The sequence below is a fragment of the Brassica oleracea genome, chromosome C7 (genome assembly GCF_000695525.1).
Source record: "Brassica oleracea var. oleracea cultivar TO1000 chromosome C7, BOL, whole genome shotgun sequence".
Taxonomy (NCBI): domain Eukaryota; kingdom Viridiplantae; phylum Streptophyta; class Magnoliopsida; order Brassicales; family Brassicaceae; genus Brassica; species Brassica oleracea.
In genome coordinates this window covers 18,782,028-18,798,619 of record NC_027754.1, presented here as the reverse complement: position 1 = coordinate 18,798,619, position 16,592 = coordinate 18,782,028, and the positions used below count along the sequence as shown (strand labels likewise).

The 16,592-nt window shown below is 36.7% G+C and overlaps 2 protein-coding genes and 1 pseudogene across 2 annotated transcripts in view; 2 read left to right on the top strand and 1 right to left on the bottom strand.

Annotated features, from left to right (window-relative positions):
* The first annotated feature begins 217 nt into the window (after positions 1-217).
* On the top strand, positions 218-3,790 carry LOC106302767 (annotated as a pseudogene).
* Positions 3,791-11,182: 7,392 nt separating this feature from the next.
* On the bottom strand, positions 11,183-12,808 carry LOC106304619 (transcription factor MYB108-like). The gene is made up of 3 exons (XM_013741021.1): positions 12,518-12,808; positions 12,204-12,333; positions 11,183-11,889 (listed from the first exon to the last, which is right to left on the bottom strand). The coding sequence occupies exons 1-3, from the start codon at positions 12,666-12,668 to the stop codon at positions 11,307-11,309; spliced, it is 864 nt and encodes a 287-aa protein (XP_013596475.1). The 5' UTR covers positions 12,669-12,808; the 3' UTR covers positions 11,183-11,306.
* Positions 12,809-15,983: 3,175 nt separating this feature from the next.
* Positions 15,984-16,592, top strand: part of LOC106302766 — a 3,434-nt gene continuing 2,825 nt past the window's right edge. The window contains exon 1 of the mRNA XM_013739207.1: positions 15,984-16,563. Coding sequence (XP_013594661.1) covers positions 15,984-16,563 — 580 coding nt within the window. The remainder of the gene's footprint in view (positions 16,564-16,592) is intronic.

The following is a 16,592-nucleotide window of genomic DNA, read 5'->3' as shown; positions in this document are numbered from 1 at the left end:
TTTCAAAACTGTACTAATCTGGCTCCTTATATATATAGCCATCTTCGGTTAAAATGAAACCAAAGAGTCTATCAATCCGGTTTAGAACAAAACCAAAGAGTCTATCAATTCGGTTTAGAATAAAACCGGACAAAAAAGTAACGTCTTGTCCACGCCATTAAACCCTAGAGAAGTCTCCTTTATTTTCAGTTACTTTTTGACTGTTTGTTTCGGCGCCATGGCTCCCAAAGACGATAACTCCGAGGAATCTGTTAAGCTTGTCCTCAGCACCGGTTTGGAATGAGATATATTCTTGTGAAGCTAATCTCAATTTCAAGTTAGCAACATGAATTTTCGCCTTTTTGTTTTGTTTTGCTTTGTTTTGTTTTGTATAAAAGCTAAATTGCCTAGAATGTTTGTCAATGCTAGAAAGAAACTTATTGAATGTTAAATCCTCCTTTCAATTATGTTTAACAAATCAATACTACTGAGTTCCCGGCAAATGCTCTTGTGCATCGTCCTACATTGCTAAATTACATTATCTCCTCTAAGGTTAGCATATGGCTCCTTCATTAACAGTCCCTGCAGCTGAAATGTTATCAGTCAGAGCTGCCCTTTCTTGGCTTAGGTTCTGCTTTGTCAATGGAACACTGGAGAATGTTGTTTTGATTTTCTCTGTATTATGAATCTGCAGATTAAAACTTGAGTCCAATAGGCTGCTGCAGTTACGTTTTATAAGAGAACTGGTCCTGAGGACTTCAGGTTAAATGAATGTTACGAGGCTTGTAGTATTGGCAGGAGCTTTTACGTATACAGGCAGTGAAACAAAAGTCATCACTACTTGCATAGAAGAATATTTCTCCCCCATTCTGTTTTGATTGTATGCTTTGCAGTTCACACCTCATCCTCATGCTGGTGACAAGTGGTGCATCTATCCGAGCTACTATTTTACCGACTACACTGTTGGCTCTGTCGAGAGTATAACACAATTGGGGTGTCCCTGTCTATGTCTTTGGCTTTGTTTGGCTTTCGGCAGCATTATATGGAACATTTTTCTGTTTTCCTGATCGTTCTTTTTGGCAAATCAGTATTGCTAATGTATAGAAACGGACATTTACTCTTTTCAATCAGTACTATTTACTACTTTAGTTTTGAATATGTGATTCACCTGTGACTTAATGTGCTTCCTTCCGTTTGCAGATACGGTTTCTCAATCAAGAGCACCAACGTTAGTCTTTGATGATGAAAATGAAACCATTAGTGAGATTCATGCAGCGTATGACCCTGAGAAAGTGATAAAGCCAAAGGTTCTTTTCACCCAGGACCGATCCATAAGATAAATAGAGTAAGCAATTGCTTAAGGGCCGAAACATTATGTGAGAACCTAAATTTGAGTATATTTAATCGGCACTGAGTCCACCGACATAAACACTTTGTTGGTCAACGGTCAACACTTTAAAACAGTAAATGAAAACTTTGTTTGACACGCACGTTGTGCAACAGTTAAATAGTTTCTTGAGCTTGTTTCTAAGTGAATGGTAAAAAAATGTTGTTTAGTTCTCATCTTTCAAATGTGTAGTCTACGTAAAAGTAAGACAGATCTAGGGTTTTCTCTCCCAGACCCGATTCCCGAAGCAACGTCGCACGCCGTCTTTCTTGACGCCGGTAAAGCTTTTGGCCGCTGGCGTCGGGTCTTCTTCTTTGTCGCTTGCTTTGCTCTATTCTGGTTCTATTTTTTCGTCCTCTTCAGTTGCTGGAATCGTGTTCCTGCCGTCTCCTACAACTCTGCTCCGTCTTGTCATCTCGTTTCCACCTCTCTTACCCCACTCTAGACCACAGCCTCTCCTACTCCCCTGTGTGTCGCCTCCTCCTCCCTTGGTTCACTCCGTCTCACCGCCTCCCCTGTTTCTTGCCGGCTCACCGTCTCTTCCCCAGTTCATCTCCATGTGACCACTCATCCGCTCAGAACGAGAAGATGTGCTAAAGCTCTTTATACTAGTTCTGCTCGCCTCTCTGAAACTGCAGAGCCAACGTTTGAGTTTCAGTCTGAGCCCCCGCTTCTCACCGCCATCAATGTCCATCATATTCCACCTCTCGACACCGCTCCTTTCTGTAAAAGCAGAACCACCAAATCTACTCATCTCGGGGGTAGACTCGCCAGATCTGGGGGTTTATGCGTATCTGAAGCGTCTCCTTCCCTCCGTTCCGTCTCGTGGCCATCTCAATTCTGTGAAATACTGTTATGTATTCTCTCAGAGAGCTTAACCCCGACAGATTTCTTGATTTGAGTTTTCGAAATGTTGCAATAGGAGTGTGGTTTAGCTCAGGTCTCGACGAGAGCTATGTATCCCGATACGGTAATATCGGAGTTCACTTTCTCAGCTGGAGCTTAGTTTGCACTCCCTTATGGTTGATCTTCAGGAACATCGCCTCACCTCTGCCGCGTCGCCTCGGTATCCCAATCCCTTTCGAGAGCCGCTGGTACTCAACCGACACATGCTTTGGTCTGAACCAAGACTATTTATGGAGCTTAAACTTGCTGATTGTTATAAACTTGAGCCATTATTCCTTCTCCGAAGCATCATGTCTATTTGCAGTCAGCCATCGCGCCTCAGTGCAAAGGGTTCACCTAGCCTAAAACCGTGATGTTGTGCTTAAATTGCTATTCCATCACATGTCAGTAGAGTTTTCATTAGCTCTCATTTTGTCACTGGCGCTATTCGGTTTCAAGGTCCATCATTTGTTCGTCAGCGCAAAATCTAGGACTTTTATACTCTCCGGTTCTGTTGAGATTTACCTAGTCTCTTCGTGGAACCTCGATGTTGGAGCTAGAGCTGTTCATGCTCGTTCCAGATCCTTCCAAACTTTGCCGTTTGGTATAATTAACGTCGGTTTTGACCACTTCATGCTCGTGATAGTAACCTATTCAGAGATACATCTCATGCTTCCCACGGTTCTCCAATGGATGAGCAAGACTCTCTTATTTAGCCTTTTTATCACTTGTTTTATGTTCTGTTTTATGATGTTCATTAAACCGTCGAGGATCCCTCCGGTTCTTATCTTGTTACCATTGAGCTTAGCTCCGAATGTAATGGTTTAAACTCTTTTAGATTTAATATAATCGTATGTGTTACAAAACAAAAAAATTCTATCTTTCAAACGATGTTTATATTACTAGCGCAAAAAGTTCCCGACAGCTCTTATACCAGATTAAACAAAGAGAGAGAAAGTTTCATATCTATAGGCATGTGATTTTGATTTACTGCAAAACCGAAAATGCACTACTTTAAATCTCTTAGGAAACAAAGAATTTCTAAGAACAACTTTTCTTATTAGGTTTAGAAACAAATCAAAACTAAAGCTCTCAATGTTTCACTTTTAGATCTTCTAGAACACCTCTCCATTATACCTATATTTATATGAAAGATAATTCCCTTTAACATGTGGGATATGAAAAACACAAATCTAACCTAAATAGAAACTTCCTTTTCCTATTTTTAGGTTTCCTTATTTTGTGTATCTTAACATATAAAACATCTAATAATATGTTAAGTTTCCACAAGCTTGGAATTATCCAACATTCACCCCCTTAATTCCAACTTGAATTAGGGAGAACAATTTCCTGAACTCCGATTAAGCTCCTCATTTGCTTGAACATAATCCTTGCTAATAGCTTGGTAAGGATGTCGGCCTTCTGCTCAACACCTGCCACATGCTCCACTTCGATCAGTCCATTCTCCACACACTCATGAATGAAGTGATACTTCTTGAGTACATGCTTACTCCTTCCATGGAAAACTGGATTCTTTAGAGCAATGGCTGATTTTTTGTGATCCTAAGCTTGACCTTCTTGCCTTCTTTGCTTAGTATCTCTCTCAACAACTCCTTGATTCATATAGCTTGCTTTGCAGCTTCTGTTGCTACCATGAACTCTGCTTCACATGATGACAATGCAACCGTCTGCTGCTTCTGCGACGTCGAAGTGATCAGTGATGAACCGTAGTAGAATGCATGTCCTGACGTGCTCCTCCCGTCATCGAGATCAATGTTGTGACTGATGTCACTATAACCAACGACACTCCTTGACCCATGTCTCTTCAAGAACAGACCGAAGTTTGTTGTTCCTTTCACATACCGCAATATGTGTTTGATGGCTTGTCCGTGAGAGTCTCTTGGATTGTGCATATATCTGCTAAAAACACCCTATGATTCTTCTGAACTCGGTAGCATCTATCTCTCATTCATCTTCAGCTTTTGAGATCTTCAAATTCGCCTCCATTGGAATTTGAGTTGCGTTACACACTTCCATCTTTGTGTCACACAGGATTCCTTGAGCATACCTCTCTTTCTTTATTCTGATTCTGTCTGCTCCTTGAATCACCTCTATGCCAAGGTAGTACGTTACCTTACCTAGATCTGACATCTCGAACTTCTTAGACATCTCCTCCTTGAATTGGCTAATCACCTTAAGCAAAGTTCCTGTCATAAATAGATCATCAACGTAGATAGCTATGATCAAGATGTCTTCTCCTTTAGTCTTGCAGTACACTGATGGTCCATTTGTGCACTTCTCAAATCTCATCTCCTTGAGAACATGATCAAGTTTCACATTCCATGCCCTAGGTGCCTGGCGTAACACATGCAACTTCTTGTGTAAAACACAAACTCGATCTTCTTCTTCTTTCTTCTCATAACCAGTCGGTCTATCTACAAGCTCCCATATCTTGTTTCTTGTGATAGATTTCAACTCGCCTGCCATAGCTTCAACCCAATTTTCTTCACAAACTAGATTAAGCTCATCTAAGGCAAACTCTCCTCCTCTATCGGTTCATCCTAGATTGAACTTAGCTGAGGCAACCTCTCCTCCTCTATCTGTGCAACCTAGATTGAACTTAGCTGAGGCAAAATCGCCTCTTCTATTGGTGTGAAATCTTTCGAACCGATAGAATGCCTCACGATTATCTGTTGGCGTTGGTGGTGCGATTCATCCACAAAAATATCCAATCAATATTCCCAATGGCTTTGATGTACGAACCATGGCCTTAGTCGGGAATGAGTGTCTGATTTGCTTCACTGCGAGACATGTGTCACACACGGCTTCTCTGTGTGTTACACTCGGGAATGAGAGACATGTGTCACACATGGCTTCTCCGTGTGTTACACTCGAGAACGAGTGTATAATATGCTTCTCTTCTAGACATGCGTTACACACGCCTTCTTCGTGTGTTACGCACGACATTCCTACGACCATCTCCTTTCTTACAATGTTGTTCATCACTCCATAGCTTATATGTCCTAGTCGAGCATGCCACCTCCATGTAGCATCTTCGTCCCTGACATGTAAACACTCCGGGTAGCTTATCTCCATAGGGGTCTTGTAGAGACGGTTTGGAGATCTTGTCACACGAACTAGTAACCTTCCATGTGAATCTATGAGCGTTAAGTAGACATCTTTCATGTTAACCTCACATCCGTTTTTTGTTGCTTGCCCAAGACTCAATATATTATGCTTCAGGTCGGGTATGTAGTATATGTCTTTGAGTATCTTCTTCTCTTCAGTCTTGCACACAAAGGTAAGCACACCCTTCTCTCCAGTCTTGCACACAAAGGTAACCACACCCTTCTCTCCAGTCTTACACAAAAATGTCGACACACGATCCATCACCAAACTTCACCCTCCCCTTGGTGTTGAGATTCAAACTAAAAAAAACTCTGATTTCTCGTCATGTGATTACTCGCTCCATTATCCAAATACCAGACACCTGCATTACCTTTGTCGATATCAAGATTCTTCAGAATCACCTTATCTTCGTTCAAAAACACCACCTCGTGTACATAGAATGCATCAGCCTCTTCTGTCTCGTTTAGGTTGGTTTCTTGATTCTTCTCTGTTTTCTCGGGACAAACAGTTGCATAGTGACCAGGCTTGTCACATCTCCAACATATCAGGCTTGAACGATTCTTCTTCGAGTTGTTATCTTCGGTGTGTGACGCACGGTTTTGGTTGTGTGACCTACCTCGACCTCTACCTCTATCGTTCCGTCCTCGTCTTCTACCACGGGAATTCTCATAGCCCCTCTGACTATGCTCTTCATTGTTCGAAAACATCAGCTTCCCTTGGTCTTTCCTTAAGCCTTCCAACTATATCCTCAAAACCCGTCTTGTTGAGGTCTAGCACTTGCTCAAGCGACGCTACGATCTGGATGCACTTGTGTCTCGGAAGACCCTTCAAGAACTTCTTGACCATCTTGGATTCTTCTATGTTTTCTCCCAAAGAGGTTGCTTTGGATGATAGGCCTGATATCTTCCCCGCGAAGTCATCGACCGTATCTGAATCATCCATCTTCAACCTATCAAACTCTGTCATCAACGTCTGAAGTCTCGCCTCCCTTACACGATCAGCTCCAAGGTGTCGCGGTTTGATGGCGTTCCAGAACTCTTTTGATGCGGTTTGTTCTCCCACTTGGAGAATCAAAGTCTCGGGAACAGATTGGAACAAAAGAGCTATCGCAACATCGCTCTTATTTTGGTCATTTGAACAAGGTTCGATCATGTCCCACATTTCATGAACAAAAAGTAGAACCTTCATCCTCATCGACCAAACTGCGTAGTTTGTCGATGTCAACATCAGAAATTGGATGGATGCAGATCCAAGGTCCTTCGTGCATGTAGCCCTAGTCACGTCCGCCATCTTGCTTACGCGGTCTCTTGTTCACAAGCACCAGAATCTTAAGCTACAACATAAGCTTAGATCGAGTCTTCAACCTGAGGCTCTGATAACAATTCAAATCTCTTAGGAAACAAATAATTTATAAGAACAACTTTTCTTATTAGCTTTATAATTTACTCAAAACTAAAGCTCTCAATGTTTCACTCTTAGATCTTATAGAAAACTTCTTCATTAGACATATATTTATATGAAAGACAATCTCCTTTAACATGTGAGATATGAAAAACACAAGTCTAACCTAAATAGATACTTTATTTCCTATTTCTTGGTTTCCTTATTGTGTTCATCTTAACATATTGAACATCTAATAATATGTTAAGTTTTCACGAGTTTGGAATTATCCAACGCTGCTTCAATGGGATTGTGATAGCCACTGATAGGTTTCAACGTGCGCTGCTTCTCCTTCTGCGCATCATTCAATTTTGCTATCCTCTTCAGTCTTGACCACACTAAAAGCTTTACTATTGGTTTTGACTCTTCTGAGTTCCTATGGAATTTACTATTGGTTTTGACTCTTCTGAGTTCCTATGGAAGTACAATCCTACCTGCATGTGAATATTTAGACAAGGAATCAAAAAGTTGTAAAGTAAGAAGATCGAATATTAAGGATTAAGGAATAAGGTGCTTTAAGGATAAGGACAGTTTCAGGATATGAGTATATGATGTAAAGTTGAGTAGAATGCGCTATCATCTTTTTCATTTTGGTATATTATTACAAATGTTATTTTTCTTTTGATTAAAGCTATGTCACCAATGTTTCGGATATATATTTGTATTACATAATTTTAGCATGATAATTCACTTGATTTAGTAAACTGGTTTTATTTGTTAAATAATTTGGAAAAAAATCTAAATACATCAACGAATTTTCAGAGTCCGCTTTATCATATGGACACGAAATATTTCAATGGGACCGACTTAAAAGTCCCACTTAACAATAAATTCATTTTCTATATTAATTTATGGAAATATATATATTTTATATGTTAACTAAGTGATATTGGCTTAGTGGTAAAAGAGTTTGAGTCGGAGCTTCCGGTCTGGGTTCGATTTCTCTTGTCCACTCATAGACGTTTTAAGTGGCAAGAAAACCCAAATTTCTATGAATCTCTTGGTGATTAGTCCTTGGACCTAAAAGTCTTTGGGATCACACCAAAGTTATCAAATATATATATATATATATGTTAATATGTGGAAAAATGAAGTTTTATGGACAAACATCGGGGTCTGATTTTATGCTTTTGACTTTTTGTAATGCTCTCAAAATTTTCTGTACATGTGGTTCAATAAAAAACACAACGTTTAAAAAAATAAGCATGTGTTCGTCCAAATATGTCAAAAATATAGCTAGGTAATGTGAAGCTGCATGCCGGTCCTCGACAAAGCTACATAAATCATCGGCCTTACTTCCTCAAAATTTTTGAAGAAAACTACATATACATAAGTCCAAAAATAAATTCTAGTTCCTCAAATTTGTAAAAAAGAAAATTTAGTTGAAATATTTAATAAATCGTCTATAATCTTATAAATCTCAAGGCCGGCCCTAAAGAATGTGTAATGTTTTGTTGTTATGGGTTTATACTCAAGGTCTCATTGAGTGAATCGATGCCATAAAATCACTGTTGCATGAACTACTTACAGCTTAGAATTTACTAATTAAGGTAATTCTTATGTTGATAATGACAAGTCACAACATTTTTCGTTGGTCACTAAGTTTGACTGATTACTATTCCAACAAAAACATACGACTCTATAACAACAACAACATCTGCTTGAACAACTTTGACCACCTAACAGTTTATATGGCCAATGTTTCTCCAATTTCCAATTTTGTTGGGTTCCCCGGAATACACGTTCATGATTTTGTAGTAGACTAAAATGGGTGGAGATGGTGATATAAGGGAGAGAATGATGACAAAAATAACGATGGCTATCTAAGTATCTAGACAGGTTTTTGTAACACGTTTTTTTTTCTTTTCTTTTTACTACAACTGCTATAGAAGATAATTCATAAAGAAAAAGAAGTTTGTGTACAAATGTTTAAAGTCAAGTCGTTTTGCCAAGTAACTAAGTAGAAGAAAGGAATAAAACTACTTGTAATTTTTTAGCTATTTCATACTATGCGAATATGAGATCTGGTTTCAGTAGGTGTTCCTCCTTTACGTCCTTGTGTTTAGTGAATGTAAAGAAACCCTCGGGTGAATGTAAAGAAACCCTCGGGTGAAAGTGCTTCGTCTTGCTTTTAAATTGATTAACCCCTTTAACGAACAAAAAATAAGAATTATTTGTAATATTTAATCATACAGAAGTGGTCTAGTGGTAGATAAATTTTGAAAAGTTAATCGGTTCGGGTTCGAAGTAGTCTCACGACACAAAACATGTGTGGTCACGCGTGAAATTATGTTCCGAGTCTCATTTGAATACTCGGGTAAATGACCTATCCATAGACTATACTTTTTCTCGGAGATTATTCTAGGCATAGGTCCGAAATACCATAAAAAATTATAATAATTTTCCATATATTTACAAAACGCCCCCACTGCTCCATGTATATGAATGGTTCATTCCGAGTAATTTTGCTGGCAATATATCCAGAAAATTGATATGTGAAGACTTGACCTATAAAATACGGCTTGAGCAGCGCGTATAAGTCTCTTCGTACGGGTTGGACATCTCCGACCCAAACGTATTTTTCCTCAATAATTTTTGCTAAAATAGTGTAATTCTATTATAGAATAAGTTTTGCTCCAATAGTTTACTCTATAATAGAGTTATTCTGTTAGACAATTTCCAATGGTTCACCCTATTTTTTTACTCTAAAATAGAATAACTCTATAATAAAATTGTGATATACTCCAATAGTACTTTATTTTAGAGTAAAAAAATAGAAATGATGAACAAAAAACAATTTAATATATATATATATATATAGAGTAAACTCATTTTTATTCTATTATAAAGTGAAAAATAGAGTACCATTAGAGTATTTTTACTTTAAACTCTATTTTAGAATGAAAAATAGATTGGAGTTGGAGATGCCTTTATAGAGGAAAAAATAGAGGGATATCACTTTTTCACTCCAAATATAGAGTAAGAAAGTGATATCTCTCTATTTTTTCTCTATGATAAAGTAATTCTATTATAGAGTACACCATTGGAGCAAATCTTACTCTATAATATAGTTATATTATTTTAGTGAGAATTATAGAGAAAAAAATAGGTTTGGGTTGGAGATGGTCTAAGACTGTTCGCGTAATGTGTTGCAAGACACACACACATATCTATAAACTTTTGTTTTCTATTTATCTTATAGAAATGTGATCCATACAAAACTTGAATTATTGGAGGTGAGAAGGAGACAAAGCATGCAAAACCCTTCATCTCTGTCAAAAGTATGTATGTACTCTTGCCTTCCTGACCTCAAAAAAACGGTTTAAAAATTTATTCTAACTTTATAATGCCTTTTGAGTCCAAATCATTCTAAAGTTTCCATGAACTGACCTCCAAAAGTATGAACGTCATTTATGACTTTTCATCTGGAAGTACTGAAGAGGAACTAATAATATCCCCCCCCCCCCCCACACTCACACACAAGTAATTGAAGAGTATACATTTCATTATTGAAAATAAAAACTACCTTTCTCCGCTAAGTTGAAGCTCTTGAGTCTTGAGGGACTATGTACAGTATGTGTATCTCAAACGGAACAAATCTCTCTTAAGTGTAATTACGCCAAATGGCGAAATGCAATGGACTTACATGTATCATATCAAATCGAAAGAGATTTAATCTAAATCATATTCCCATATTTATTGTACATGAAAACTAAACAACCAGTATGTATTATTACAGAAGGTATAGGTTTTTGGTCGAGGCATACAGAAGATTAGGAGAAAAATATAATAATGATTAATTAAGTTGCGAATTTATATGGTGCGAATCTCTATTGTAACAATTACATGGTTCCTATATTTATGGATTTATATGTTTCTTGAAGATGTTGAATTAAAAAAAAAAAAGATTTTTAGTCAAAAAAGAAAACATGTTGAGTTAGAAACTACCTTGAAGAAGATTCATATGCCAAACGTAGAGACTTCCCGTCGACTTATCTACCACGCACACGTCTAATTTCGAAGAAACAATTCATCAATTATTTTCTAGAACTCTCACTATCTCAGCGTCATTTTCTTTGATTTCTTTGGTAAAACATTTTCTTTGATTTACCATCGGGTATATATAAATCGTTGATTCTGGATTATTATACATGTAGAGGTGAGATTAGATTTGTTTTATTTTAGAAGATCTAAACTAACGAAAATGACAACGGTTTGATATTCAAAGACGAGCACTAGTCTATTCAATCAGTTGTCACCTCCACATGATTAGTCAAGATTTAGATTACTCGAACTAATTCTTTTACGTACGTAAAACACTATAGAAAATTAATATTACGCAACAGTTTTTCATTAGCTCTCTTTGAACTTTATATCAATTAATCAATATTTAACTATAAACTATAACAAGCAAAAAATAAGATGATACTATACTTAGAAACTCCTTGGAGGTTGTAACAACATCCATTTTAATGGGTTCCACAACCTAATTAAAGGGTGCGTACTCCTCAAAGTGCCAAATATCATCCATGTTCCACATTGGATCTTGTGTCACATCCTCCTCGTAAGTCGAATCTGCTACGTGACAATCCTGCAATGGTAAAATGTCTGAATTGCCCATAGTGGGAAATATGTACTCCTCCTCTAGGCAATGGAAATATCTAGAATCTTCATTCACATATTGATTACTACTCCCTCTTGATCCCTCCAAGCACACTGAACTGGTAGTTTCAAGATCAGACAAATCCATTAACTGTGAAATTTTCGCCAGATCTTGAGACATGGAAGTGGAACAATCTATGTTGTTTAAACCCAAATTATGTGAGAAATTATTGTCTTGTAAGACCGGTCCAAGTGAATCCGTAGGAGGAGCTCTAGTGTTGGTGTTTGTGTTATCTTTTATCTTGTGGATCAATCTTGGAACCCAGAAACTACGGACAACTTCCAAGAACTGGTGGCTGCTGGAATCAATATTGAGCTGGCGTGCTTGTTTCTGCACTCTAGTCCTCCAATAGTTTTTGATCTCGTTGTCCGTTCTTCCCGGTAAATACTGCGCAATTTTTGACCACCTGGAAACATGTTACATTATAGTTGTGCATTTTTTATTTAAGAGAAACCTTTATGCAAAGTTTATGACCATTTGTATCATAAAGTGTCTTGGTTAAATGTCTTTTGGTAAAAGAGTAAATCAGTGAATGGGGTATTTAAGGGTACAAAAAGTAAAGACTTATTGTGTAATATTCTCATCTTCATGTTTCTTTAACCAAATCCTCATATAAAGACTAAAAAGAAAGGAGAGTATACCAATTAATTTATGAAGCTAAAGACTGAATATGAAATTAATTTATGAAGCTAGAGACAGAAAATGAATAAAGTAACATACCTATTACCCCATTTACAGTGAAGTTCGAGGATTAAGAGTTGCTCTTGAGGAGTGAGATTCCCTCGCTTGATGTCGGGTTTAAGGTAATTCAACCATCGTAATCTGCAACTTTTTCCTTTTCTCTTTAGCCCTGTTTAAAAAAAAAAATTAATAAGACAGATATCTCATGCACACTCTTTAATGCAAACTGATTATAACACGAAGTGGCGGTATTTAATTGTTAATTCTAACCAACTAACCTCATGCACACATCAAGTGTATTGCATTTTGTTGGAAAGAAAAAGAAAAAAAAAGAAAAAGAAAAAGAATATTACCAGAAGATTTGGCTAGCAGATTCCATCGGCCTTCACCGTTATGGGCAATGTAATTAGTGAGAAGAGTGTCTTCCTCAAGCGTCCAAGGCCCTTTTCTCTGCTCTGTGCTCTCTTCATTTTCATTACACCTCTTCTTCATTATATTTGACATTATTTGTTCCTTTTTATTATTATATATTTCAGTCCATTAGCTTTGTTTGTGTGTATGTATGTATAAGAGAGAGCGAGAGAAATGAGAAGAAGAGACTAAGAGAGAGATGGTGATGAATAAAAAGACCAAAGGACCAAGAGGCTTTTGATAGAAGTGAGAGTGAATTCAGTGGTTGTGGAAGAATTTATAGACCCGTGTTATTGGATAATGTTCGTACTTTTCGTTTATACATTATTTGTTCCCTTCTTTTATACACCTAAGTTAAACCATTTAGATTATTCAACCAGTAGATAACTGAAGTTTTGGCGCATTTGAAAGATGTCTTTTATGTGTGTTTCCATTATAATAATTAGTTTCACATATTTCTCCATACATATATCATAAATCTTAATTGTCAAGACTCAAGGCATGGACAATTACATGTATGTAGTCTGCAAATTTAGCCTTGAATTTTCTTCTTTCGATCTCTCCCATGTCGAAGAGGCTCTGATTTGTAACATAAGTGTTTAGAACTCAAAGATCAATAAGAATAATTTTCTTAATAGATTAAAAAACTATATCAAAACTTAAGCTCTCACAAAATCTCTAAAACTAATAGGTTATGCCACAATATAACATCTCCTTATATAGAGATATAGAGTTCGTAAACTCATTAGTAATACCTATTTTCCTAAACATAACTCGAATAGGATAAGTATAACTTGGACTCTAAGTTATCTTCAAACTTCAAGTTCATTTCCAACATATGTACATCATTAGATGGTAAGATAGCATATATATATATATATATAGCATATATATATATAGCATATATATATATATATATATAATGATATAACTACTATACTTTCATATCAGTATTCTTCTCTTTTTTTCTATAAGAATATTAAGAGAAAGAGAACAATATACATTTTAATACTGATACTAAATCTTGAGAATAGTTCTAGATAAGTTTTTGATGCTTTTAGCTTATTAATTTTGGTAAATAAATTCAAATTCGTGAGCAGAATAATAGAGTGTAGAATATTTTGAAGAAAGGTAAATCCCTAGTTTTTAAGAAACCAAACTTTTTACAAAATAAAAACTTTCCACTATTGTGGTGTTCCAATGAAAATATTTAGGAAATTTATTTGAAAAAGGTACTGTTATTTTTTGTGAATACAAATAATATTTCACTTTAAAAGTTTAGATAAATAATGTCTAGTATATAATAAAATATCTAACTCTAACTAATACGTGATTTTTCGGGAAAAAATCTAAAACCAAATCCACGTAGCTTTGCCTTTTGGACAAAGATTCTGGCTAAAGAATTTGCGTGGTACTTGGTTTGGTTTAGACAAAAAGTTGATAATTATATAATAGATGTCCAATTTTAATTAAAGAGTTGAATATGGATTTGACAAAACCCATCAGGATCCAAATCGAGTGCATACCAGATTTAGTAATGGATGGTTTAGACTTATGGTTCAACCACGAATATTATAAAAAACTGGCCCAGGTGAGTCCGGATCGTAGAGAAACTATAGAAGAAATACACGGAACTTAATGGTTATATGAAATAAAAAGTTATGACTTTAGCAACTATCAAAGCAATAACGAACTAAAGAACAAGGTTGGCGGCATAAAAGAAGGTACATGCTTTGCAACTTGACAAGGGTTTCGACGTATGTATTAAATCAATCAAATCTTGGCACCGGAACTCTATGCGTAGTCACCATCTTGGATTAAGATAGTCTAAAGGAACACGTGTAATTTTTGGAACTGTTCCTTCTAAAATTCTGGATAATTCGTTTTTTTTTTGAGCAAAGGATAATTCGTTTAACAAAATTTTTAAAAATGTAAGTAACTCAATAATACAGCCTCACTTTCAAGATAATGTTTAGTGGGGCAGAGCAAAGTGAAAAGACAGAGAAACACATGGAACGAAGAAAGGAACAACAAGGGGGTGGAGAAACACATTTATGATTTCAAACTTAGAAAGCTACTAATGGTGATTAACCTATAAGTTGAAGATCATATTATCAACAATAAAAAAAATTCTTATTTTATTGTGAATTTAATAAAGAACTTCAGAGATTAAAATTACAAAGCTATCAGATTTTTTTTGCTGTGCACGCTACTTTATTGCATATATTAATACTACTATAACAGAATAGTATACAATAACACACCTTAAAAACGATAACACTGATTTTGATATTGATTTTCTGTTTACTCTAACTCTGCTTCCTTCAGTTATGTTCGAACCGCTTCTCAATAGTCCAAGAACTCAGTAAACAGTCCCAGTTCGATTTAATATATAACAACTTTTCAAAGAAAACTCATCGGAGTAACATACTGCTAGTACCCTGTACATGAATGTAACTAAAAAATAGAGTAACTAAGAAGCCTTACAAAATGCAATATTGAAGGAGTTGAAGTGAGTGTAACTCACCTGGATCTCGTAGTTCTCGTCAGTTTCTATTTCGGCCTAATCTTATCTTTGTTCCTATAAGGCTATACTTTAAGCTCCTCATGGATCTCTAATATTTCTTACATGTTTTTGCTTTTTGTTTTTTGTGTTTTATTAAATATTTTTTTTTTATTATAACCAGGACTTGTGACTTGATGGTGATTAACTTGAAGGCAAAAATCCAATACGGTGAAACCAACAGGGTTCGAGTCCCGGTCACTGGGAAATTAATATTTCGGCATCACCAGGGACATGAGACTGACACGTGACAACATGTGACTAGTCTGGACCATTTCGGTGGGACTAGGATACCTTTGTATAATTCAAAAAAATGTTTTTTTTATTGTTAAGAAAAACAAAAACGAATAGACATTTCGATAGAAAGTAAACGGGAGAAGAATGTTAAAGACCTGTGAGCACTAGTAGAAATCTACCGCATAGCCACGAAAGTGCCACTACAGAACCGTGGCTATAATAAAATACGCCACGAAATTGCTACGCAAGGGCCACGAAAAGATATAGCCACGGTAAACGCAAAAAATAGCCACGAATTTGTCACGAAAACAAAACGTGGCTATAAAAGCCACGGTACAGCAACGAATATAACGTGGAACTTAAAATAGCCACGAAATAGCCACTTTAAAGCATCGTGGCTACGTCTTGTTTTTTTGTGCCGACATCAAAACGCCTGTGTTTTATGCAACAGTGTACATGGCCACGCTTTTTTCATGGCTGTATCGTGGCTAAATTAACTTTTGCAGACCGAAACAGAGAAAGATTCGTTCGGAAGTAATATTTTTTTTATAGTCACGAACTTTAAGTGGCTGTGGCGTGGCTATGTCAAACATATATTCACTTCCCGTATGAGACATTTAGAAGGATGCAAAAATGTGAAGCAACGAGATGCAAAAGTTGTTTCAAGACATCTATTCTTATACGGTTTTAAGGGAAATTATTATGTTTGGACAAGTCATGGAGAGAAATTCTACACTGTTGGTGAGAGTTCTGGAGCGAATCATTCAACGGGTGAAGAAGAAATGTGGGAAAATCCTACTTGGAATGCTCATGAAGATCACTACCAGGATAATTTAGAAGTACCAGCGGACATTGCACCACCATACATACCAGCAGACATTGCACCACCAGCAGAGACGGATGTGGCAGAGCCATATCGTGACAATGTTTTTGAAGCATTTGAAGCTGCTAGTCAACCTCTCTACGAAGGGTGTGCAGACGGAATAAGTCAGTTGTCTCTTGCTTCGCGGATATTGAAAATGAAGACGGATTATAATTTGGCGGAAACTTGTGTAGATGAGATATCTGAAGTATTTAAAACAATGCTTCCGCAGCCGAATAATGCTCCAGCAACATATTACGAGACAAAGAAACTGACACGAGGGCTTGGTTTACCCGTTCAGAAGATTGATGTTTGTGTGAAGAATTGTATGCTATTTTGGAAAGAAGATGCGAAT